This window comes from Rhopalosiphum maidis, chromosome 1 (assembly GCF_003676215.2).
Source record: "Rhopalosiphum maidis isolate BTI-1 chromosome 1, ASM367621v3, whole genome shotgun sequence".
NCBI classification, from domain to species: Eukaryota; Metazoa; Arthropoda; class Insecta; order Hemiptera; family Aphididae; genus Rhopalosiphum; species Rhopalosiphum maidis.
This window is the reverse complement of record NC_040877.1, coordinates 55418742-55444225: the sequence shown is the minus strand read 5'-3', so window position 1 is coordinate 55444225 and position 25484 is coordinate 55418742. Positions and strand designations below refer to the sequence as shown.

The window sequence follows — 25484 nt, the reverse complement described above, 5'->3', positions numbered from 1 at the left end:
AATATGTATATTTTATCTTTCAAAATCTGTAGCTTAAAGGTATAAACATTATCACAAATAAAATAAAACCCATTTAAAAGAGCAACATTTTTAAAGAATGTAAGGAAAAAATAAAAGAAGTAATAGTTTATTTTTAATGAAAAATATCAACTTCAAAATGTTGTATTTCTTTTGTTTGTCAATTGATTACATTATTTAACCAATAAGTATATTTTGTTAAAATTGTTAAAAATTGATTTAACTATAGTTGATATAAAACATAAAAATACTTAAAAAATCTAAAAAGTGTAATTAAATCAAAGATTAACAAACAATACTAGAGTAATTATTTTATAAATAAATAATACAAAATTAATCTTAACAAATAATAATAAAAAAAACAATCCAGCTAACTTATTTAACATTTTATGGTATAACAAATTTACGCTCCCATAAATTATATATTTATCTATGATATAATATATGTTAGTTGTGTTGTGATTAATAAGGATGCCAAAAATAAAAGCTTAATTGTTACATCAAATTAATCAATAAATGTTGAATTTGACTCATTTATAGCAATCAAGTTATAAGTGCAATGACTATAAATATAAAACAAAATAATGATGCAATAAAAGACAATTTTTTTAACAGCAGTCAATATTAATGATTAATATAATTTATAATAATATACAAGTAGAATAATTATCAATGTTTTATAATATTTAAAAAAAAACATTTACTAGCAATTATTTGTGATTCTTTAAACCCCAAGTAAAAAAAATTGACACTGTTATTTTGATAAAAACAAATTTGACACATAGACACACTAACACACACACATATACGATATACACAATAGCATTTACATTTTTAACGAAATAAAAACGAATTATCACAGACAAGTTACCATATTTCAAGTGTAGGAATGTGTGTGCATGTTACGGTGCCACAGCACCCTGTTACTTTGAAATTAATTTAGGTTTAATTACATTGTATTAATTTAAAAAATACTTATACATTAACATTTTTGCTTTAATAACCATAACATTCTACTACCAATAATTAAATTCAACAAAACTAAATAATACATTTTTTTGTATTCTACTTTAAAATTAATAAATATGTAATTGTTATTGAGCTTAAAGTTTAGGATCAATAAATGCAATTGTAACAAATATTAATATTAACATTAATTTAAATAGTCAGTGAAATAATTCTTAGTTTAAATCAGATAGCATGAAAACAATTGATAAATTTAATGTTTATCCATTTAAATTAAAGTTTTTTTTTAGTTATGCATACAAACCAAGCCGATGAATTTTAGCTGATAGAAAGTTATGTAAAATGAACACTAATGGTTTTGGACTACACTCCAAGTCTATTTCCTAAAATAAATAAATTTATAATTAGTACTCTGTAGCCCATTAAAAACATTAACTTAATTATACCTAATTTTTGGATTTTAATACCAAAATAATTGATAATTTAAACACATAGCTAATAATAAGCAAATAGCTATAAATTACATTTCTCATGACTTCATATTCTTCATACATTAAGAAGGTCCTATATTACATTACAGCCTATTACATTTTAAATATGATTCTAAACTGATACTAATTTGAATATTTAAAATTGAAAATAAATGTAACTAATTCCTCTCAAATTACTTTTAACTTTACACTCTTTGGATTGACAACTCCCTCTTCCAAAAAAAACCTTTATAAACAAATTTTCAATAGAATGCCACCAACCATCTATTCACGTTATAATACCATCTATTTTACTTATTACCAACATGTATACACAGATTGAAAACAAAAAATTATTTTTCATTAAGAAAAAAAGTGTGAAATAACATTATTTTCACTTTATTAACATGCTTGATGGTTGCATACCCCCAAAGAGTGTAGGCTAAATGCAGTAGCTATTAATTCAAGTTATAATAGACTACAAACATAACATTGTATATACTGTTGAAACTAATAACTTACTGTCATTAATGTTAATAAATATATGTTATTGTTGTTCTGATATTAGTCCAATATAAATTAATTCAAAACCATACCTAATATCATTAACTATATAATCTATTTTGTTAATAATTAACACTTACTATTTCCATGCTATCACCAAAGTCCAGCCATAATAATCTGTTATTATCATCAGAAGACATTTTTAATCTATCAAATGGATAACTCCATAATTTCTTTGGTTCACGGCCTACAGATCCAGTTTTTGATTCAATAAGTGTAAATCCATTCTCATAGTGAATTGATAATTGTGCAGGCTTTCCGTGCCATAAACATCCTATGCATAAAAATAGGTATATTTTGTTTAATATTAACAAACAAAGTAATTTAATTGGTCAACTAATACATTAAATAGTACTTACGACAATTTACTTCTCTTCTATTCGCAACAGAATTATGGCAACCTTGAATTACAGCTCTTGCCCAACTGGCAAGATCTCTTTGAGTATCAACTTTAAACCGATGAGTAATAATACCTTCTTCTGTACCACATCTTAAACTAAATGTGATTAAATCTGAGTTACGAGATGAATTCATCAGCCTTGTAGATAAAAGTGAACAAACAAAGAGTGGAGCAGACCAAGCATCTGGACTCCATGGGGCAACTTCATACAATCTTAATTCTTTACTAGTAACCACTCCAAATACTGATTGCCATTTATCATTTACTGTGAATTCTTCTTCTGAACTTATGCTACGCAAACAACCATTCTGAAAAATTAAAAATTATTTAATAATACATCAATAAATATTAAAAAAGATATATTTTTTTTAATGTTATGAACATTCCAGCACGGTTAATGAGTTATTTATTTATATAAATCACATCACGTGGGTTGTTTACAATTTAATATAATAATTTTAAAAATAATATATAAAAATTGTTTGAAACAATACATTGTAAATTAACTTGAAAAGAAAATTGTAATTTAATTTAGTAAACATTTCAAATATCTATATTCTATAGGTACAACTTTAAATTAAATAAAAAATTATAAATCTTGAATAAATGTAATCAAAATATGAAACATGATAAATTCATAAATATTTAAAAAAAAATTAAAAGATTATAATCACTGTTAAAAATACACGTTAAATCTAAAATTTTGGATTAAAAATAAATAGTTGAAAATGTATTATGACTTTATAATATAACTTAATACAATAATTTATAATAAGTTTTTTAAACTTAATTTATTTCTACTGTCCATTTATAAATTCATAAATGAGTTGATCTAAGTGTCTACTAAATTGGACTTTAAGATATCAATTTTGACTAAAATTTGTACATCTATGACATTTTAATACCAAAAACTAAAAAAATAAAATAAACTAACCTCATTTCTATTAACCCTAAATAACCATCCAATATGATGAATTTGACCAAGTGCAGGCATTATATTTGCTAATACTTTGTTTGCATCGTGCAATGCTTTTAAAGATAAAGCATTTAAAGCACAGTGAAGAGTGTTAAACCAACAAGTAGCTTCACTTGCTTCTTGAGTTCTTAATATACAGCAATGTATACTATCTGGTGAATGTAACTCAATAGTTTTATTTTCTGAAAGATATGTAAAAGTTAAAAAATTTCCAATGAAAAATTAACATTATTATATTAGAATAAATACCAGGATCAGGATGCTTATAATTTCTGGTTAAACAACAAAGTTGCAATGGTAAATAACGAGCATCAGGCTTCTGCGGAGAGCGATGAATTGGTGAATTTGATGATAAAAATCCTCGCTGCAATTCCCATCCAACTTCTGATATGATGGTGGCTTTTCTAAAATATGGAGTTACTTCCCGCAAATATTTAACTAGAATAATAGTGATAATAATAATAATAATAATTCTATGATTTATACTTATTTCATTTTTGAAATATTTTAAATTAAAAATTATGTAAAAGATTATCATTTCTATGGTTTAAACTTATTGCATAAAAATGTAATTATTTTTAAACCACTCAAATTATTTTAGTTAATAAAATATAATTTAAATATACAACAATACATTAATATAATGTAATAATATCACACTAACCTTCTAGTTCAACAACTTTTCCTGCTTGTTTAAGTGCTTTTACAGCTTCATCATGTGTAGCTTCTCTTAAATCTTGTTTATTAACGGATAGTATAGCATCACCAACATAAAGCTGCTCAGTTTGATCAGCAGCCATTCCTTTAAATATTTTAGATATAAGAATTGGCATTTTATTTTCACGTCCACCTTTAATAGAAATTCCCAAGCCATTGCTATCTGTCTTTACTACACGTATAAGACGTTTCTGATTAGCTACAGAATCTGGTACATCAACACAATCAATGTGACTTCCCGAAGAATCTGTAACACAAATACATTTTACAGAGTTCAAATACTAAAACTTAGAATAAAATTTAAATTTTACCTAAGGTGTTGTTATTTAAAGATCCATTAACAGATGTACAATTTTCATACGTTTCATCCAAACTTATGCATATATAATCATCTTCCAACGTTACATATACCTTATACCACTGTCCACGTACATACGTTTCCAGGGCACTGGAACGACCATAACCAATAGTATTCATGCTGATTAATCTAATTTTTTGAACGAAAGATATTCAATTCTCATCGCATATTAGAAACAAATATTTGCGCGGACCAATAAACATGAAGAATAACATTTTACCTATATGTTTGATTTTACTAGCACGGCTAAACAATAAGATGTTAATATTATTAGTTGGCCATGATGGTTATTCTCTTGAATTTATGAAAAGGTCGGATCGTTAACGTGTAATTAAAATAATATTTCACGCATTGCACCTATTTTGAAACTGTTCAAAACTTTCACAACAATAATTAGCCTAAATAATTTATGTATAAGGTGGGTTACATTCGGTAATCACTAATCAGTTGCGCGAACCACTGTAACCGCTATCTACACGACTACACGTCAACTGAATCGTCGTTTATAATTTATCATCTTTCAAAAATTGAAATGTTATCATCATCGTTAGTAGTTCATGCCCCTTACCATTAATTTGTCATGGCCCATATCACTCCATTCTAGTCCCGTAACTAATAAATTATTATAAATTTATAAATATTATATTTATATAGAGGTATATGTTATAATTGTTATATATGTTATATATTATGTATTATAGGTTTATAGATATATAAACATATACAGTCCATATATCGGTACGTACGTTCTATACCCGTTCTATAAAACTCAATGGCATACATTGATAAATTACGATTACATTCATTATATAAATTCTATAGACAGACATTTAAAATAATTTGTCATAATATCTTAATTTATTGTCTTATGGCATGTTTATGATTATATCTATGATAATATGCCACCCGGCACACCCAATACCCCATGAGAACATTTAAAGAGCGCCGTAGCGATGTCAATTATAATTCATAACATATAAATATAATAATTGTATATGTATATGTATATCATTATACCAATACCAGTAATACCACGGCCATGCGTTATTTTTTTTCATTCATCGAGTATTAAAAATATAATTCAGTTTATTTATTTTTTAGTCATGCGTCGAATGAAAATCTAATATTCATGTTTAAAATTAACCATAAATAAATAGATACCTATAGTTTGTACCTATTTAATCTATTTTGTGCTTATACCAAATAACTTATTGTACAATGGTATTTATTTCGTCACAGTTGTACAAAACAAAAAGTCTAAAAATGTATTATTTTAAACCTACATTTTCAGCAACGTTTTTTTTTTACCGAAAATTTAATTTAAAATATAAATAAATATATGTATTATAAAAATTATAAGACGAATTTTAACGATTAATGATACTAATTTAAAAATTTCAAAGACAAAGAATTTAGTTTTATAACATTCAAGTTATAGAATACTGAATAGAGTACGAATTAAGATATAAATTAATTCGTGGAGTAGAGTAATATCAGTGGATACTGGCTATTTGCTTGTAATCATTTAGCTATGTTCGTAATCATGTGAATTCGAGCCAAAAATGTTCGTTATCAAATTTACTTATTGTATTCTGTGGTATTATTAAATATATATTGTAAATAAAAAAAAAAATAAAAATTAATATTCAAGTTATTTAATATTTAACCAACATTTCAAATGACTATGAAAAATAACCACTAGATATTAATAATGAGTATCATTAGATATCAATCTACCACAATATATTTTCATTGTATATTAAAAAAAAACTGCTAAGGTTACAGTTTCGAACTATCAAAGATTGTAAAATATGAAATTAATGACTATAGCACCTACTCTACCATTGAACATTGATGCTATAATTGCTGTATGATTAATGGTGCTGCATTGATAATAACTATGGGAGGTAAATAAATTAATAAAAAAAGAAACTGGAAAATTTAACAGTATAAATACTTATGCCTAAAAAACATAAGTATACTTTCGGTAATTTATGAACACCTGATTCTTAACCACAAAGCAAATGTGACGAAAAAGATTAATTATTGTTGAATTTATTTAGGTTTTTTTTTCATAATACAAATACAATACTAGGTTCTAGGTACCTAGTATAATATTTTATAATAAATGATATACCAATAATAAATGCAATTATATTATAGAATGTCATGGAATCATTATAGAGTAAGAATATACATAGACATCTCAATAAGTTTTTAAATATAAACATTTAAAAAAATATTTTATTTAAAAAAAATATAAAATAATATTCTTTCAATTGAAAATAATAGTAAATGTAATAAAATATAGATATTTATTTGTTTTAAAATATATCTTAAATTGTGATCCTCATACACATAGATAAGTTGCCTACAATACTTACTGAACAAATAAAAAAATATTGACTACCTAATAACTAGATTCAATATCTAACAAATAATGAATAAGGAAGCAATAAGTATTTTTAAGCTTTTTCATTCTTCCAAATTATTTACAACAATAAATCTTTTAAAATTAATACAATTCTCAATTAAACTTAAATAAAATAAGAATAATTGTTTTTATTATATTTTTTCTATGTCTGTTTCATTTGGTAAGATGAGAAATTAAACACTACCTACATACTTTTAGGAGATGATTTTCTAAGTTTCTATGTACTTATCTAATTTGATTATAAATTATCTTGAAGAGAAATTAAAATCTTGTTTTGGTTGTGTGATTCAATTATTTTTCAAATGCAATAATTGATTATATTTTTCGAGTATTAAGGAGTGCTAAGGTGATTCAGCTAATTCTAGTATCAGCTCCGCGTTGAAAAATAAAATTTAAACAACACCATTGCTAACATAATTAAAAATGTCATTGGTTTTACTGTTATACCTCCTTTGTAAATTAAACTGGTTGATATTTTATTTGTAAAAAACATGTTAGTTTTGCTGGTACTAATTTTTGACATGTAAAAATACACGTGTAAAACATAAACTCCGTCAACAATAATTTTTGATCAATTTAATGTTTAAATTATAAGTTAAAATTAATTATACAAGTATACAATGTGTTTAATGTAGGTCAATAGACAATTATCTTTATTTTTAAAATGTTTAATTTTTTGATTATCGTATAAATTGTGATAGACATTAATTTAAGAGTTAACATTCTATTCTGATAAAACTTATAAAATGTAATACTGCTTTTCTCCAATAATATTTTTATAGTATTTATTTTCACAGGTTGAAATTATTAAAAATTTGATCTTGAAATTAGCAGATTAAGCCTCTTGTTAACATTGAATAATAAATTATGACACATAAATATAAATAACACCATTTTTTTTTTATTTAAACATGCTTAAAGATATACTCCAATGATTGTAAATGTATGATACATTGATCTTACATTTTAATTTAAGAAAAATGTTAAAATACAAAATTAAAAAAAAAACTAAAAACAAGTTATATAAAAAAAAGTATCTTAAGTACAACAAATTACTCAATAATGTTAAAGTATTAATAAACAATAATTATACAATGATCATAAAATTAATTTATCAAAAAATGCATACTTTTAACATTTAAACATTTTAAACATATTACATTAATGATTAATTAATGTTAATTGAATTCTATCTAATTTACCTATAATTGAATAATTACTATAGATTATAATGTGTTAGATAATTTTTAATTTAAATTGAGGAATGCAAAGAATAATATTTTAAAATGAATATTTGTATACATTAATGTTTTTTTTTTTAATAAATTCGGATATTTATGAATATAGGTACAATCCTCAAAAAATTTTAATTAAGATAATGTTAACTGCGCGTAAGGTTATTAAATAATATTTCAGTCAATAACTGAAATTAATTAAAATACATAAATCATATTACTCAGGTAAATAAATAAATAAAATCAAAATTATGTGAATTTTAAATACAAAAAGTATTTTTCCAACATAAGTTAAGTAGATAGAGCGACTAGAAAAGCTGGATACCTAATTTAGGTAAAAATTTCCTATAAAAATTAATTTTTTACTCACCGATTATAAGAAAATAAATTTGGAATAGTATTTTTGAAAAACATAAAGTTATACTTAAATTTAAATAAACCAAAAACTTATATTATATTAGTATCATTTAAATTCTATAGTATAAAATAATGAATTTTATAAAAAAAATTGTTAAATGTTTTTATCAAACGAATAAAAAATAAATAAATAGTATACACAATTTTTATCTAATACTGCTAATAAATTAAGTACTTAAATATAATGAGCAATATATTTGATTCTACTCATGAAAAATTGTTAATAAGTAGGCTTCAGACGTATCAGGAATTAAAGATATCTTAAGAGGGAAAATATATCATTGCTATACATTAATTAATGTACAAAATGTTACATTAAATAATTGTGAATTTTTTTCCTTAGAAAAAACTTAACACTTACACTAAAGACTAGAAGTCAAAGACAAAAATACTTTAAGGTAAATTTATTTACGTTTACTAGCTTTTTCAGCTAGTTTTTCAGCTTTTCTTTGTAATCGTTCTTTTTCTTTTCGCTCTTTTTCAGTATGACGTTTTTCCTTTTCTGCTTGGGCTTTAAGATCCTTAAGTTTACGTTTTAGTCGATTCTTGTCATCTCCGACAATACCAAAATTTTTAAAGTCTTTAGTATCTAAATTCAAAAGACCAATACCAGATACTTGATGTTCCATGAATTTTGATATATATTGCTCTAAGCTCAAGGCTAATAACCATTGACATACCTAGGATTAATAAATCACACAATAAAAATTAGACAACACTAATTGTACACTACAGATATGATTTATATATTATTAATAATAAGAAAAAATAAATAAATAAGTAATAAGATATTCTTACTTGTTCTTTAGACCATTCGTGTACAGGTGCATTGTGCCAAACATGAGAATTTTTTCGCTCAGTAATTGAACTATCTGCAGATTGAGGAGGAGTCCAAATATCAATAGAATCTAAAAAAAAAGGATAATAATTTTTAAATTATATAATATAATATGTTTTAAAACTATTTAATTATACCAGTTGATCCAATTGCTTTGGAATTATTTAAATCAGAAGCATAATGACCAGGAGATACACTTTCAGACGATGATACTGATGATGGGGAACTTTGAGGCAACTGGTTAGAATGCTGCCATTGAGTATTGGCTTTTTTCACTAAATCATATAAACATTATTTATTATACAACTCTTTAAGCATTCTAATTTTTAAACTCACAATTTAAGCTAGCTTCTCTAATTTCATCAGCAAAGGAACTTGTAGAACTGTTATGATCAGAAGAGTATAAACTATTCGATTCTGACAAACGTGACTCACGTTCAGCAAGTACAATCTTAAGCTGTTCGGCTAATGATGGTGGAGGACCATTTACTACAAATGCACACAATGTCTTATTAGTTTCAAAAATTGTATATGTTGGATATTCTTGTTGTAAACGATCTACCACACACTTACTATCTAACAAGTCTTTTCACCAATTCAACAATGACGATAATTAACTTTATCTTAATAATCTTACTTTGATAATATAATACTATATTATAACTAGAGTACCGTAAATATAATAGTAATCATATGAGATAGACAGTAACAGTTTAGTATATTATTTAATTAAAAATTAAATTGTTGTGTGATTGGACGCTTATTATTGAATGATATTAACTAAATAGTATTTACATATTTTTGTTATCATTATAATAATTTTTATTATTTTGAAATTCATGTATTTCTTCATATTTTAATTTAATACAATTTATAGACTTTTTATGATGTATAAAAACATGTGTGACAAATGTAAGGTACACTGCATATCATATGCAGAATTATGCAATAGATCGCATTAGACAAGATACTTTAGGTTGTTTGAAAATTCTTACAATTACGACAATGTGTTGATTGTTGAATACGAGCCAAAAATTGATCAGTTTGATGATGATGTGGTTTTTGAATAGATGCATACTGTGGCATTTGTTTTTGTTCCTGAACCATAGATTCAACATTTGATACATCTTTTGACTCAATAGTAGATTCTATAGCTATAGAGTCTTCAATACGATTTACTTCTTCATTATTGTAATCCTAAAATACAATATTTTAAGTTAAAATATACAATATAATTACTATTATAAATTACAATACATCTGTTTATGCACAAAAATAATGTTATTTAACTATGACAATGTATATAATACTAACTAAGCTGCTATTTGATAAAGATTTACGAATAGCATTGGTTGGTAATTGTCGTGTAACAAGACCCCTTGCAGCTAATTCTGCTTTACTTTTTGATAAAGACACATCTAAAAGTTCATGTGGAGGAACTGCCCTATCTAATTCTTCTTTTACAGGCAATTTTCGTTCAACAGTTGCGACTTTTTCATCTTCAAAACTGTCTTCTGTTTCTGATAAATCAGCTCCAAGTTGTTGAAGTAATGGCAAAACAGGATTAACCTAAATTATTTCAAAAACGAATAATGTAAAATAAGAATTTTACAGAAAAAGTGTATTCATTGTGAATAATATATGCTATGAATTGTAATTTATTACATTTTTCAAAAATAACTTGTATATTTTATATTACTTTTATTTATAAAAATACTAACTTTTGTTTTTTTGACAAGTGGTGTCAAAGTAGTTAAATAATGACTAGTGCTAGTAGTATTTTGAGGTAGTTGGACTGGAAAACCAGCTCGCCGTTGAGTATCTAATAATTCATGTTCAACTTGTATTACCTAAAAATAAAGTTTAAATAAAAACAAAATATATGGTAGCACATAAGATAATTCTGACAAAAAACTTCAATTGTTATCTGGAAGTAGATGTATATACATTTAAAAGAGTAAAAACGTCCAAGTACCTAGGTACAGTTATAACTCAAAATAATGAAATACAAGATGAAATAAAAGCAAGAATACAAGCAAATAATGGATATTATTTTGAATTGAGAAAGATGTTCAAGTCAAGAATGTTGTTTAAGAGCCTTAAGGTGCAACTATATAGAACCTTGAACAACCTATGATGATTTATGAATGTGAAACATGGATGATTCATAAGGTACAACAGAATAATTTTTTTATATTTAAAAATTAAAAAAAAAAATTCTTAGATTTATGTTTGGATCTTTCGTAAATAGGAATAATAAATACTTTTTTGATATGGAGGATCAAAAGTAACGCAGAGATAAAAGAGATACTAGAAATCCAAACATAGTAGATGAAATAAAGAAGAGGCAGTCTTAGTTAGGCTAGTCAGTAATCACTCATGATAAAAAGTTGGTTCACTAATATACTTGGTAAAATGTGTTCATCTAGTTTATAAAAGACTAATAGGACAAGCAAAGTTAAGGTGGGAAGAACAGGTGATGAAAAATGTGAAATAGGTTGTACTGGACATAGAGTGGATTGCTACAATGAATAAAGGAGGATGGCATATCATATATTTATTAGCATGGTCTTAAACTCCAACTACAAAAAATAACTAATACACTTTTAATATATATGATTATTGATAATCAAACTCTTACTCGATCTTTAAGAGCTTTCACCAAAGCATTATATTCTGTGTCTTTTTCTTGTAACACTTGCAAATAATATTCTTCTCGGTGTAAAAGGTCAGTTTCACGTTGTTGGAATTCCTTGAGAATTTTTTTCAATTTTATGTATTTTTTTTCTAAGTTCACATAACGTTCCTAAATAAAAATATATATTTTATATATTATTATTAAACAATGGTTACCTCAAAAATGATCAATATTTTTGAAAAATATTTATGTTAATATCTTACTATAAAAATAAATATAAATAAAATATTATAAGTCTCAATCAATTATTTATAAAAAACCAAATTAAATATTTACAACAATTTATTGGTTATTATTTATTTTTGCAAAATAATAAAACAATTGTAGTATTTAACCCATGTGAAGTAGATCAAAAACCACTCTTCAAACCTTACTGATAGTTATTACCTATTACAGTAGAAACTATAGTATACCCCTACTAATATATAGATATTAAAAAACGTTATTTATGTGTAAAAATTAATTATTCATTGTCATAATATTGTTTTGTAACTAAAATATACTTTATACATAAATTGGGTTAATAATAATACCCTCATATTTTTTTTAAGGTCATGAGTATTTTTAATTTGCAATATTTTACATATTTAATAAGGGGATTGGAAGCGGTGATTTTCTGTATTTGTCTTACACACGTGGAACATAAGAAAAATAGCTATACGCACCTGACAAAAATTAAGGTACTTCTAGTTCAGGGGTCGGCAACCGGCGGCTCTTTGGATAATTATAGTGATAAATAGTTTTTTTATATTTTCTTAATTTAAGACGTATTATTATGTATTTATTGCCTACCATATTCTTAGTGAAATAATAATACTATCTTTATTTTAATATATATATACTAATAAAGTAATAATTTATATACCAAAATAAAAAAAAAAAGATTGTTCAAACCTGTACGGCTCCGTGGATATCATAGTTTTGTAATTTTTTGAAAAAATGGCTCTTTCCTACGAAAAGGTTCCCGACCACTGTTCTAGTTGTTCAATTTAAAATATGTAAAGATGATTGAATTGGTATACAAGTTTACTTTGCATCGGTCGAAGCATATTTTTAATATATTTAATAATAAAAATTGACAAATTTATAAAATTTAAAATATTTATTTTAAATAATAAAACAATCGAAAAAGTACTAAGACCAATGCAAAGTAAACTTGTATACCAATTTAATTATCTTTACATATTTTAAATTGAACAACTAGAAGTACCTTAATTTTTGTCAGGTGTATAGCTATGTTCCACGTATGTTAGACAAAAACAGAAAATCACCGCTTCCAATTCCCTTAATAATTCAATAATTGGAATATCAAAAAAAAAAAAAAATTTAACAAATGTACAAATACAGAATATCATAAATCAAATTACTCTTATTTTAATATTATAATTAACCAAGAACAGGAATACTGAACATGGATGGGAAATGCAAGCAGTCATCTTAAAACGTATTATTTTTAAAGAAAATATTTGTATGAATTTTTAAGTTGATTATTTATATATCTAATGAAATTTAGAGAAAATTAAAAAGTTTCTTAAAATTAATTTTTTATTAATTAAATTACTTTGATAAAATGAGATTAATATACATATCATTTTAAAAATATAAGTAATTCTATAGGTTAGGTTCTACAGTAATATTTTTTATTTTTCAATATATGTATAATACTAACACATAGCTTTGATCATAGTGTAATAACATTTATTGACTATGATGCACAACATATATATTTCAGAACCTACTCACCCACCTCTTTTCAAGGACATATCCATGAAATTTGTTTAAAAAATTTGAAGAAAAGTAAAAACTAAGATTCAAGTAATTACCAACTTATATTTTATGAACTCCTACCTGGGAATACTTAATTCTAAGAGGTTTTTCCCTATTTTATGTTATAACTGACTTAGTTTACCGAAAATAGCAATTTACCACTTTTTCTTATTTCCTTCCATGACACCCCTAGGTGTCATTAAACCCCTTTCACCATGTCACTAAATTTTGGTAGTTAACAATGTTATGTAACATTTACTATTGAACTTAAGAAAATATGATTTAGTTGTTATAGGTAACTAAAATATGTTTAATTATTTTTCCTTAATTATAATTCTAAAAAATATTTTAAGTTTAAATGATTACTTCTGATGTTTGTAACATTCCTTGATAAGTCTCTTTATCTCTTCTTGCAACATATAAGCATTTATCTAACTCATTTAAGTGTAGTCCAGATTGTACAAGTTTATCAGCAATTTCTTTTTTATTGTTGGCACCATTCCATTCTAATTCTTCTACCTAAATGTTTTAAAAATAAATATTAAAATATATTAAATAATTATTGACATAATGTGTAAATATTTTTTAAATATGTTAAATATATGCATAAATATTAGTAAACCAAGTATATTAAGTGTTAGCAACTGGTTAAGTAAGCCAGAGGAAACCAGAGAGTACATATTAAACTCTCACCCTGGTTTTCAGTTTGCTAATTTCATCTTCAGCTTTAGCTACATTTAATCGGCTCTGTAAAATTCAATTATGTGCATCTAATATTGAAAAAAAATGCATTTATTTATTTTAGCAACATACTTCTTGTAATAATTCACGTAAAGATTGAACTGTATCAGCGTCATCGGTTTTGCTCAAGTCTTCACTAGAAGATTCTGTGCGATCATTACCAAAGAATTTTTGGTTTAATGAATGTTCAAGCTGACGTCGTTGAGTATCTCTTTCTTTATCAGCCTTTTTTAATATATTAAAACATATTTAATATAAATATATTAATATATAAAAATATATATATAAATAAATAAATAAAAAATAAAAGTAACTTTACTTCTAACGACTGGCGAATAAGATGAGCAACTTCACTATTCTCAGGATCAGTTTCCCTTCCTATCACAAAGTTAACTTGACCATAAGTATTTCTTAAAACGGAGGCTGCATATGCTTGTGTAACACCAACCAAAGATTTGTTATCAACTTCAATTATTTGATCATTTACCTAAAATAAATTTGAAATAATAAAAATTAATTTGAAATTCATAGTTATCATTATGTTTAGGGTTTAGACCTTTAAGCAATTGCATAGTTTTTTTACTTAATGTAAAATATAGCAGTGTACAAAATAAATCTACAAAATTAATTTATTACATGAAGTCTAATGTCTGATGTTCAAACATGCTTTTTTTTTTTGTATATTTTAATAAATTTCAGACATTTTAAATAAAAATTTTATACATTTTCATAAATTAGTAAGAATTAAATAAAATAATCAATTGAACTAAAAAAAAAATTAAATATAAACATAAATTTAAAAAAATATTTCAACTATTTATTTATTCTAAGTAAATTTACATTAGATGGCTGACTAAACTCACATCGAGTTATTTATAATTATTATTTTTCAGTATATTTCTATTGTCACAGCATTTTTTAGTTTAATAAATGTTTTATTTTAATTTAGATTTAAATAAATATTTAGACAAATAAAAATGTTGATGTATTATTCTTATTTTTATTTTTATTTCATGTTTTTTTAATGTATATATTAGTGTATACTATTGGTTTTTAAGTGTTTATAAGTTACAAAACTTAAGTATAATAAATATTTTAAAGTTATTAAAATATAGAATATCAATATAAATAAAAAATGAAAAAAAATAAGTAATAGTTGATAAAAAAAACTTTTATAGTTTTGACAAATTTAGAATCATTAAAGATATAAAATTAAATTAAAATTAAATATAAAATATATATATTACACAAAGAACCAACATTACCTGTATACGGCCATCTTTAGCAGCAGCTCCATCAGGAGTGATAGTTTTTACAAAAATACCGAGTTTTTCAAGACCTGTATCTGCGCCGACACCCATTCCAATAATTGATAAACCAAGACCTTCTGGACCTTTTAGTAAAATTACTTTCATCAAATCCAAACGTTCTACTCGTTTTTCTAATTCATATTCTGCTGATGCAGCTACAGGATCTACGTCTTCATTACGCCGATCATATTCACCCATTGAAAAGGTGCTATAAACCTAAATAGAAATATATTTCATAGTATAAAAAATTAAAAAATTAATTATAATAGTGAAATAATACTTTGATTGGATCTGCACTAAATTTCACTTTCATATTTTGTTTGACTACAATATGAGATTCGTCATCTGAGTCACGTTCTGGTAGTCCTGGAACTTCCATCCAAAAATGGCCATCTTCATAATAGTGCACACCACCTTCTTCATAAACCTAATGAGTGTATTAAATTGAAATAATACATTAATTAAGTAATTTTCTTCTCAATTTTAGATTTTAAGCAAAGTGGATTTTTTAAATTAAGTTATCAGTTCATATTTTATTACTAGAGATGTGTTAAACTTATTTTTTTATTGTTAACTGTTCATCTAAAATTTGAATTATATTCACATTATAGTTTTACTTATGAAATTTAGAACATTTTATTAATAAATTTAGTTTCAACTTTAAATTTACATGCATTGAGACTAAAACTACTAAGCCTATTGGATATGAATAATAATTGTAAGTAGTTTCTTAAAATAATAATAATAATATGCTATAATAATTATATTCTTTTTAGAGAATTAAAAGACCATCAAAATCAAAAATGTGTTTTTTAAATATTGCAAAATATTTAAAAAAGGTAGAAATTATTCAATAATTGTTTTTTTTAATGTAAATTGAACCAATGATATCAAATTTAAGAAAAAAAATACATCTTTTATACTTGAATACATTTAGCCGCCTCACTACAAAAAGATTAAACACTGTTATACATAAATATTGAATCATTTTTAAGTTTTAAAAATAATCAATATTAAATCATGTATCAAATGTATAAAATGAAAAGTAAATAACCAACACACTCATTATTTATTTCTCACTCCGAAACATTAACTTACTTCTTTGGTAGGTTCAGGAATAAATTCTTTAGATTTATATAAATCACTATCTACTTCATATTCATCAAATTCAGCACTCTCGTTATTAGCAGATAATGTGTCGGTTTTTGTCTCATAACTTTGCTCCCAAGAATCATAAACTTGAAAGTCATCAGTATTATAATTATCATGAGTTTCATTAATTTCTTGACTAAAATAATAAAAATTAATTGTATTAATATTTAATATCATTAAATTCTTGTAATAGATAATTTCAATGCAAAAAAAATCAATAAATAAGAATATACTTATTTACTATTATCTATTAACTATTAGCAAAACATTATCAATATGTACACACTTTTCTATTCTATAAAACTCCTTAAATCAATATTAAAAAGTTTTTAAATTATTAAGCTTATAAATATATATATATATTATAATTTATAAATAAATAAGTTTAATACAAGACAAATTTGTATTAAAAAAAACATAAATACCCTATTTGAATATTAAATTAAATATGTACCAAAACTAAAACGACTCGTTTAATGCTTGCCATATAACCATAGGAACAAATTAAGTAGGACTTAACCCCCTTTCCCCCTCTAGAATTGCTAGTTTTCCCAAAAACTAATGATTTAACTACATAATATAATGAAACTACAGCCCAAACTTCAAACACTATTGGTGCCTATGCATATAATGATATAAGAAATCTTAAAAATTGAAATTTTCTCTCTAATTTTAAATTATATAATAAAAACTAAATAGATCTCTATTCTTTTTATTTAAAAGATACATTAATATACAATTTTTGATTTATAGAATGAAACAATATTCCAATATTAACGAAGAACCATATGAATAATCCTTTAATTAAAATGATATAAAATTTAAGTTTATTTTTCTTAATCATAAAATATGAAATCCAAGACTTTTATCTAAATCTCGTCCATGCATAATAAAATGCATACAAGAATTATTTTCAACAAAATTTAAAATCAAATATTTTTTAATAAAAATAAAAATGTATACCCTTAAATATTCATATGTAGCATTCTATAAGCTAATTAAAAAAAAACTATTCATTAATAAGTTTTTATTTAAAAATTATATGGTCAAGTTCCTGTGACTTGTAAAAACAAACCTTTGATTGTTGACATTATCATTGGATTCAATAGAAAGAACTTCACTCATCCAGTCAGATGTATTCAATTGATCATTATCAGAAGGTGATAGTAATTTTTTGATTTCTTTAGCTTCTTCGTCAGACAAAAGATTATCTTGACTACTAAAAATATAACATAATTGAATAAATGCAGTTGTAAATTCCATTCAAATATTATCACTACTTACATACTCTTTTTTTCCAAAATTCTTCAAAAAAATATAAATTATTATCATGCAGCCAAATCATAATACATAAAATCATAAAAGTAATAAAAAAAAAATTAATATTTACTATTTACTATTAACAATAGATATTGACATAAAAACTACAATGTAAGTGTATTTAGATTAGTTGGTTATTATTATTCATCACAAAAAATATATAAAACTAATAATAACTAAAATGTATAATAAGACAAGAAGAGAAAAACAAGGAAATATATATTAATTCAAAATGTATGGACAATAAAATGGATGAGAAGAATAATATTTAAGAAAAACATAAAAATGTGTTAGCACAGTAGATTGTAATAACTAAAATTAAGTCAACAAAATAAAATGATAACTTTACAAGATTTCTATAACATGCAAATTAAAAGTTAAAAACTTACTTAGTGCTAAGTAATTGTTCAGCTTCATCTGGTGTCATCATATCTGGTTGTCCTGAGGACTCTATATCTATTATATTTTCTGAACTTTTATTTATACTTGTATCTTCCAGATCCAGTGTCAACGGAGTTAGTTTATTCTTAAAAATATATAAAAATATACATTAAAAATAAGTTTTATTATACTAAAATTTCAGTATATGTATTAATAATTTAAAACAGGTTGTTTTACCTCTAATTATTGTATGTTTAAATAAGGTAATTTAATTTAAGTTTCCTTATAAATTGTTCATTTAAATTTCATATGAAATGATATAACAATGAATTTAAATTGAACACATCCATTACAATAATCGACTCAACACTTGCCCACCTTTTTTATCTTTTGATTTCTTTAAAAGAAAATTAGATGCTGTATTGATATTACGTTATATTTTAAATGTTAAAAGCTATATTCGTTTATATTTTGATTGTCAATTGTTAAGATATTATAATTAAATTTAACATAATACATATTTTTTTTTTAAACATTTTATTTTTATGAATTTACAAAATGTATACCCCCCTCCCCTGAATAGTGGACACCTCTGAAAATTAAAAAATAATATTTACTTCTTCTTCTTCATCATTGTTATCAGCAAATTTGTCACTTTTATTCAAATGAATCAACCCTTTACTTAATTCAGGAACAGTCACGGCTTCAGAAGAGATAAATCCAGAATCAACTTCACTCTCTAATGGTGTAACTGTAGCCGCAGGATGATTGGCTGAATCTCCAATATTGAATTGAACTTTAGGGGTTGAAGAATTTGCTTCATTTAGATTCATACTTATGTCATTAATAATAGTTTCAATGTCATGATCCACGGGTACATTAAATGTGGAATTTAAACTAATAGGTAATTCTTGATTTGTATATGAATCTGATAAGTCTAATGGAATCCTCATATTACTAACTTCAGGTTCACTTGTCTACAATATCCAAATAATGAAGTATATTAAATTTTAATTGGATTAAACAAACAACAATTTTACATTTAATTTATTTTCTTCAGTCACAGCTACAGAAGTATACATGTCTGAGGTTACAGCATTTAATTGATTATCAAAAATATTTTCTATGTGTTCCTCCTTGTCAGCAGAATTATCAATAACAGATAGTGGTTCTATTGTTTCTTTATTCGATTTATCTTCGGGTATCATCTGGTTATTACTTATTGTAGAATTGTCTCTAAAACAATACATTTATAATAAATAGTTGAAAACAACAACTAAATCAAGACAGATTTAAAATATACATATTTGTAACTTATTAATTATTTACTTAATATACAGTTTTGTTATTATTTTTTTATGTAACATTAAATTGCAGATAACATTGGATTGAATCAGAACTATTTTGACATGATATATAGTAATTAAATATGTTTATGTTAATAAAATTTAATATCTACCTTTATACTATACTTAGGTACATAAGTCCATTTTTTATTTTTTATTTTGACTCCAAAAATATGATTTTAACAATAAAACTAAAATAATCTAAAAACTGATTGGATGAGAGTCATTTTAAATAGCTCTTATATAATATTTTTTTTTTAAATCTAACCAATCAAAATATGGCATCAAAATAGATAATGTAAGGTTTACTGATATATACATAGTGGGAATATTAAATATTTTATAATATGTTCATATAAATAATTTTCTTTGACTCCCCTTTAACCTGACCTCGTTTAGATACCCCCTAGCTTGTCTAAAATGTCTAAATTCAATCAATAATCAAATCAAGAAATTTAATGTTACCTGAAATAAAAGATTTTTTTTTATATATAATAGGCTAATTATATAATTAAATATGTAAATGGTAATATTTAAATCAACATAATATAATAATTATAAAGGTAACTATAGAAAAAAATACTTACAAATTAGTATCATCATCATTTAAATTAAAATGTTCATCAACTTTTTGAGATGGTGGTGGTGGTGGTGGAGGTGGACTTTTAGGATGAGAAATATTTTTGTATAATGATGAGGTTGAAGCAGTCCGAGAAATACCATCAGAATTAACATTTGGTATCCATTCTTTTACTTCACTTGGACTAGGATCACTATTATATCTATAAATTACAATTTGAATAATAAGCCTTAATTAATATAAAAACATATCTAATTATATCATTTACTGGAATAAAAAATTGTATATTATATAATACATATTATCAACAGTGGTGTCATTTGAGGGGAAATGGCAAAAAGGGGACTTTTATCAAATATATAACTTTTAAAGACTTATATAGACAATCATAAGGAATTTTGGGATTGGCTAATCCAATTACATTACCTCAAATTATACCACTTTAAATAATAATATATTATATATAACTTAATATTTTTCTTATACATACTAAAAAAATACATCTATTCAAATCATCTAATACAATTTAAAACATTCAATAATAAAATATAAAAATAAGTATAATGTACCAAAATATTTAACAGATTACATTACGTTATTATTACCTAGAATTGGATGAACGTGGTGATTTAGAAAAATGAGATGTCCAATTTTTTTGTTTTTCTATTAATTCCCGACTATTTAGTTTCTTATCAGGTTTTTCAGGTTTAATTGGTTTTACAACAACTTTGCTGCCATTTAATTGTGAGTGACTTTGTGCGCTTCCAAAAACACCATTAGATTTTTTATTACTTGAAGGTGGACTTGGAGATCTAGATTTAGCACAAATGCTGTCTTGAGAATTACTCTGTTTAATTTTTTCTAATAAAGTAGGTTTAGTTTCTCCTGTAAATAATATAAAAGTATAAACTTATTATCAAAAGTATATAAATTAAATATCTAAATTAGAGAAACTTAATATTAAATCAATAATTTTGATTGAAGGCACATATAATAAAACTAATTAAAAATGTGTTTTGTGAAAAAATACATACATACTTAATAATTTTTTTTTATATAAAAGCAGTTTTTGACAAAATCAATATTTTGTTTTATTATAATTACAAAACAAATAATATTGTGAAAGTATTATCATTTTCTATACATAGAATAATTTTCAAAATAATTTGACTAAAAATATTTTAATGATGATAATTTATTCATTATCTAGAACTACACTTTGACCACAGTCTAACAAGGCCTCACATTCATAATAAACAACGACATCTTAAATAATAGATTTTGACAACTTTACCTTCTTCTTACCACAAAACATATAAATTTTCACAACAAAATATTAATCCATAACACCCTCCTAAAACCCATCTGGATCTTTGGGATCCAACAGAGGCTTAGTCAACCTTCTTAACATAAATTGTATCCAATTTTTACAATCAAAGTGCCACAGCCAAATCACTTAAGATTTATTCTATGTCTCAATCATATACTTCATGCTGATCTCTCTATCCCCCATCTTTCTAAAATCACCAATACTCTTTACAAAATAATCAACGCTCATTTCCATAGCCACCATTATCCACTCATGTAGGAACTAGCTACCATCTATGTCCCTAATCACTCTGAGATGGAGCTTAGAACAAAAAAAATATGTAAAAAAAAAATCTAATGGAATACACTTTTTTTTTAAATTATAGCTTCAATTTTAGGATTAAAATAAAAGTTAATTGATCAAAATTCTTAAAAAAAATTGATTAATTTAAAATGATATTCAAAGTGGGGGTTGTCATTAAAAAAAATGCAGTTATATTGCCCATGCGCAAAATAAATGAGTTAAAAAAATTGCAAGTCATAAGAATTTATGATATTTGTCTAGTTTAACGTCCCGCAAACAGAATTGAAAAATATTTACTAAGTAATGAATGATAAATTCTATCCTATTTCTGTGGATACACAGTTTACTAAAGTCACTAAATATTTATAACTTTTACTCTAACTGTAAAAAATATTTTTTTTATAGATTGTATAAAAAAAAATGAATAATACAAATATGCTAATGAAAAAATTCCCACCGTCAAAAAGGTTAAAAATTTAATACAAGGATTCATATGAATTTTTATCACTCAAATCTAAAAAAAAAAAAACTAAGAGTAACTTCACAATTATTTATAATGAGTGTTTAAAAATATAATTTTGTCAAAATAGGAATAAATTTTAGTAAAGTATTTTGTGGTTAAAAATGCATAAAATGTTCAATTTTCATAGCTTAGGCTTGAGAATTTAGTAAAAGATTCCTTTTAAATAGTTGTTACTAAAACTCACAAATTTAATAAATACAGAGTGATTCTTTTATTATGAAACACTCACTATTTCAAAAAGTATTCATGTTTTTAAAAAGTTGTTTCAAGTTGTTAAAAAAACAACGATTTAATTAAAAAATATATTTTTTTAAGTTTTTTACTTTTTTGAATGACAACATAGTTTTAATTTCATATTCCAAAGCAGAATAATTTTCTGAGTGTTTTGATACATAAAAACTGAATTTGAACTAGTTTATGAGTTGTAAGTATTTAAATTTTTGATGCGTGGAGTGGAGTGGTACAGGGTTACCCCGAAAAATGTTTGTCCACTACTCCACTTATCTAAACTTTAAATAATACGTATAACTCACCTTAAATTCGATTTGTACGTATCAAATTACCCAGAAAAATATTCTGCTTTGAAATATAAAATTAAAACTAGGTTGTCATTCAAAAAAGTAAAAAACTTAAAAAATATATATATAATTTTTTAATAAAAATGTTGTTTTTAACAACTTAAAAAACTGTAAATAAAAAGGTTTTAAAAAAATGAGTGTTACCTGATAAAAGAATCATCCTGTATATAAACAAAATTTTTTTATAGATATTTAAATTTTAAATTTAATCAAATATTCTATAATCATATTATATTACTTTACGTAATAGCATTTAAAAAATATTTAGTTTAGTTTTAAACTATTGCTAAATTATATTTTAAACCATACCAATAGTAAAATAAATTACTACAATAATTAATAGCAATTTAAATATAAGACAATATATACTTAGTAATATAAGCTGGATTGAGTTGACTATCTCTGCTCAATATTATTTTTTTTAAGCAATGATTTATCATTAAATACAAATTTAATACATAATATATAATAATATTACACTAACCTATTCTCAACTTTTACTGTATATTTAACTGATTACCTACTTAGTACTCTTACCCACATTTTTACATAGAAATAGGCTTTAACATATTTATAAAGAATGTGATTGGTAATTCATTATTAAGTATACTTACTTTAAAATATGTACTAAGATTGTTTATTCCTTAAAAGCTAATTAATGTAAATTGTCATATTTTGATACAAACCCTTTAAAAAAGACCCTTTTTTTAGTGTAAAATGTTAAATAACAAATTATTAGTTTATAGGTATAAAGGTTATGATGATTTTAAAATTAAAGTAATCAATATTATTATTACAATTATTATTAGGCTATATAATATACAATTTAAAAAATGTCTAACCTTTATTTAAGTAATTACCTGAATAGAGATTATATTTCTTTTATATTTTATATAAAATTATTATTAAAGATTATTATAACTCAGAAATTAAAAGTTAAAATTTTGATTTAGATACATTTAAATATTTAACAAAATTATGCACTTATAGAATTTATAGTAAAATAAAGGATGTTAAAATTTAAATTAAATAAGTTTGTTGCACCAAAAAACAATAAATCGTAAAAAGAATCTAAAAATATGGTCTTACAGATATTTAAAAGTGAGGGCTTGTATAACATCATTATATAGTTTAAAAAATCTAAGCATCTTTATGTAATTTTACCCACATGATTTCATTATTTCTGTAAGCATATTACTCAAAATCTTGTACATAATATTTAATATAATATAATACACTTTCAAATAATATAATAAAATAAAACATACCTGTTCCCAATTTTTCAAAAAGAGCTCTAGCATTATTAAATCTTGCTAAATGGCTTTCTGTCCTTACGACAGTCACTTGATTAGGCGTTTCTACTTTTACTGGCAATTTATTATCTAATGTAGGTGAAGCATTTTGCTTGACTACTATTATATCTGGATCTTTAGTGACAGTAGGACGTTGAAAAATGTTTGCAATTTGAGATACTTTAGGTCCGACCATTCTGATCGATTTTTTCTCTTCAGTTACAGTAGACATCTATAATTTAGGATCACATATTAATTGAATACTGTGAACATGACAATAGAAATGTTTTATTTTCATTTTCTGTCTTATAAACAATGACATCATATGCCTGATAAATTCTATGACACTGGAATTTAATCATATAGTTTTACTCTTTTTTAATTTACTAAAAAATACAGACATTTACAAAAATTTTAAATAAGAATTGGTACAATAGTTAAATATTAGAAACACACTCACAATTTAAAAATTATTGTTAACTGCACCAACGTTTTGACATCTCTGTGAATCATGTCCACGCTGTATTTTATGGTGCATGTTCGTAGGACGGAGAAACGTGATGTAGAACACGAATAATCTACCTATTTGGAAGTCATTTTTCTACGAACTCGTACAGACTAGTTATTGAATTCCACAACCTGCAAACACTACACTTCAACGTATTGCTAAAGTCTACACTTACGAGTTACACCAAAAGCAAAACATTAGCCGATAACAACAAAAATGGGATATAGTTTCATTATCGTATTGAAAAGATTACCAACTGAAATATAACAAGCGTGTTTCTCGA

General features: G+C 24.1%; 2 protein-coding genes across 6 annotated transcripts; both read right to left on the bottom strand.

Annotated features, from left to right (window-relative positions):
• Positions 1 to 391: 391 nt before the first annotated feature.
• On the bottom strand, positions 392 to 4896 carry LOC113560510 (beta-1-syntrophin). Of its 2 annotated transcripts, XM_026966417.1 has the most exons (8): positions 4690 to 4896; positions 4423 to 4598; positions 4059 to 4358; positions 3644 to 3832; positions 3353 to 3576; positions 2378 to 2726; positions 2099 to 2292; positions 392 to 1367 (listed from the first exon to the last, which is right to left on the bottom strand). In XM_026966417.1, the coding sequence occupies exons 2-8, from the start codon at positions 4586 to 4588 to the stop codon at positions 1275 to 1277; spliced, it is 1515 nt and encodes a 504-aa protein (XP_026822218.1). In that variant the 5' UTR covers positions 4589 to 4598; positions 4690 to 4896; the 3' UTR covers positions 392 to 1274. The 2 variants fall into 2 exon arrangements, with proteins under 2 accessions (XP_026822218.1, XP_026822217.1); XM_026966416.1 differs by having other exon boundaries at positions 4423 to 4895.
• A 3803-nt stretch (positions 4897 to 8699) lies between these two features.
• LOC113549267 (neurabin-1-like) lies at positions 8700 to 25372 on the bottom strand. 4 transcript variants are annotated; one of them, XM_026950481.1, is made up of 24 exons: positions 25154 to 25372; positions 24670 to 24925; positions 21294 to 21573; positions 20696 to 20890; positions 19803 to 19998; positions 19380 to 19739; positions 18771 to 18907; positions 18346 to 18366; positions 18137 to 18280; positions 17008 to 17197; positions 16190 to 16336; positions 15865 to 16125; positions 14919 to 15086; positions 14672 to 14824; positions 14552 to 14605; positions 14225 to 14377; positions 12035 to 12199; positions 11115 to 11243; positions 10708 to 10962; positions 10389 to 10590; positions 9730 to 9882; positions 9531 to 9668; positions 9354 to 9463; positions 8700 to 9235 (listed from the first exon to the last, which is right to left on the bottom strand). In XM_026950481.1, the coding sequence occupies exons 2-24, from the start codon at positions 24923 to 24925 to the stop codon at positions 8960 to 8962; spliced, it is 4143 nt and encodes a 1380-aa protein (XP_026806282.1). In that variant the 5' UTR covers positions 25154 to 25372; the 3' UTR covers positions 8700 to 8959. The 4 variants fall into 4 exon arrangements, with proteins under 4 accessions (XP_026806282.1, XP_026806284.1, XP_026806283.1 ...); XM_026950480.1 differs by having other exon boundaries at positions 8960 to 9235; positions 24670 to 24956; XM_026950483.1 differs by lacking the exon at positions 14552 to 14605.
• Between the last annotated feature and the right edge of the window lie 112 nt (positions 25373 to 25484).

Coding starts and splice junctions, on each gene's coding strand:
- LOC113549267 (XM_026950481.1), bottom strand. CDS start 24,925: ATGTCTACTGTAACTGAAGAGAAAAAATCGATCAGAATGGTCGGACCT. Junction 14,378..14,551: donor TTAGCAAACTGAAAACCAGG/GTGAGAGTTTAA, acceptor TAAAACATTTAG/GTAGAAGAATTAGAATGGAA. Junction 9,883..10,388: donor ATCAACACATTGTCGTAATT/GTAAGAATTTTC, acceptor GTGCATTTGTAG/TAAATGGTCCTCCACCATCA.
- LOC113560510 (XM_026966417.1), bottom strand. CDS start 4,588: ATGAATACTATTGGTTATGGTCGTTCCAGTGCCCTGGAAACGTATGTA. Junction 4,359..4,422: donor TTTAAATAACAACACCTTAG/GTAAAATTTAAA, acceptor TTTGTGTTACAG/ATTCTTCGGGAAGTCACATT. Junction 3,833..4,058: donor AAAAGTTGTTGAACTAGAAG/GTTAGTGTGATA, acceptor CTATTATTCTAG/TTAAATATTTGCGGGAAGTA.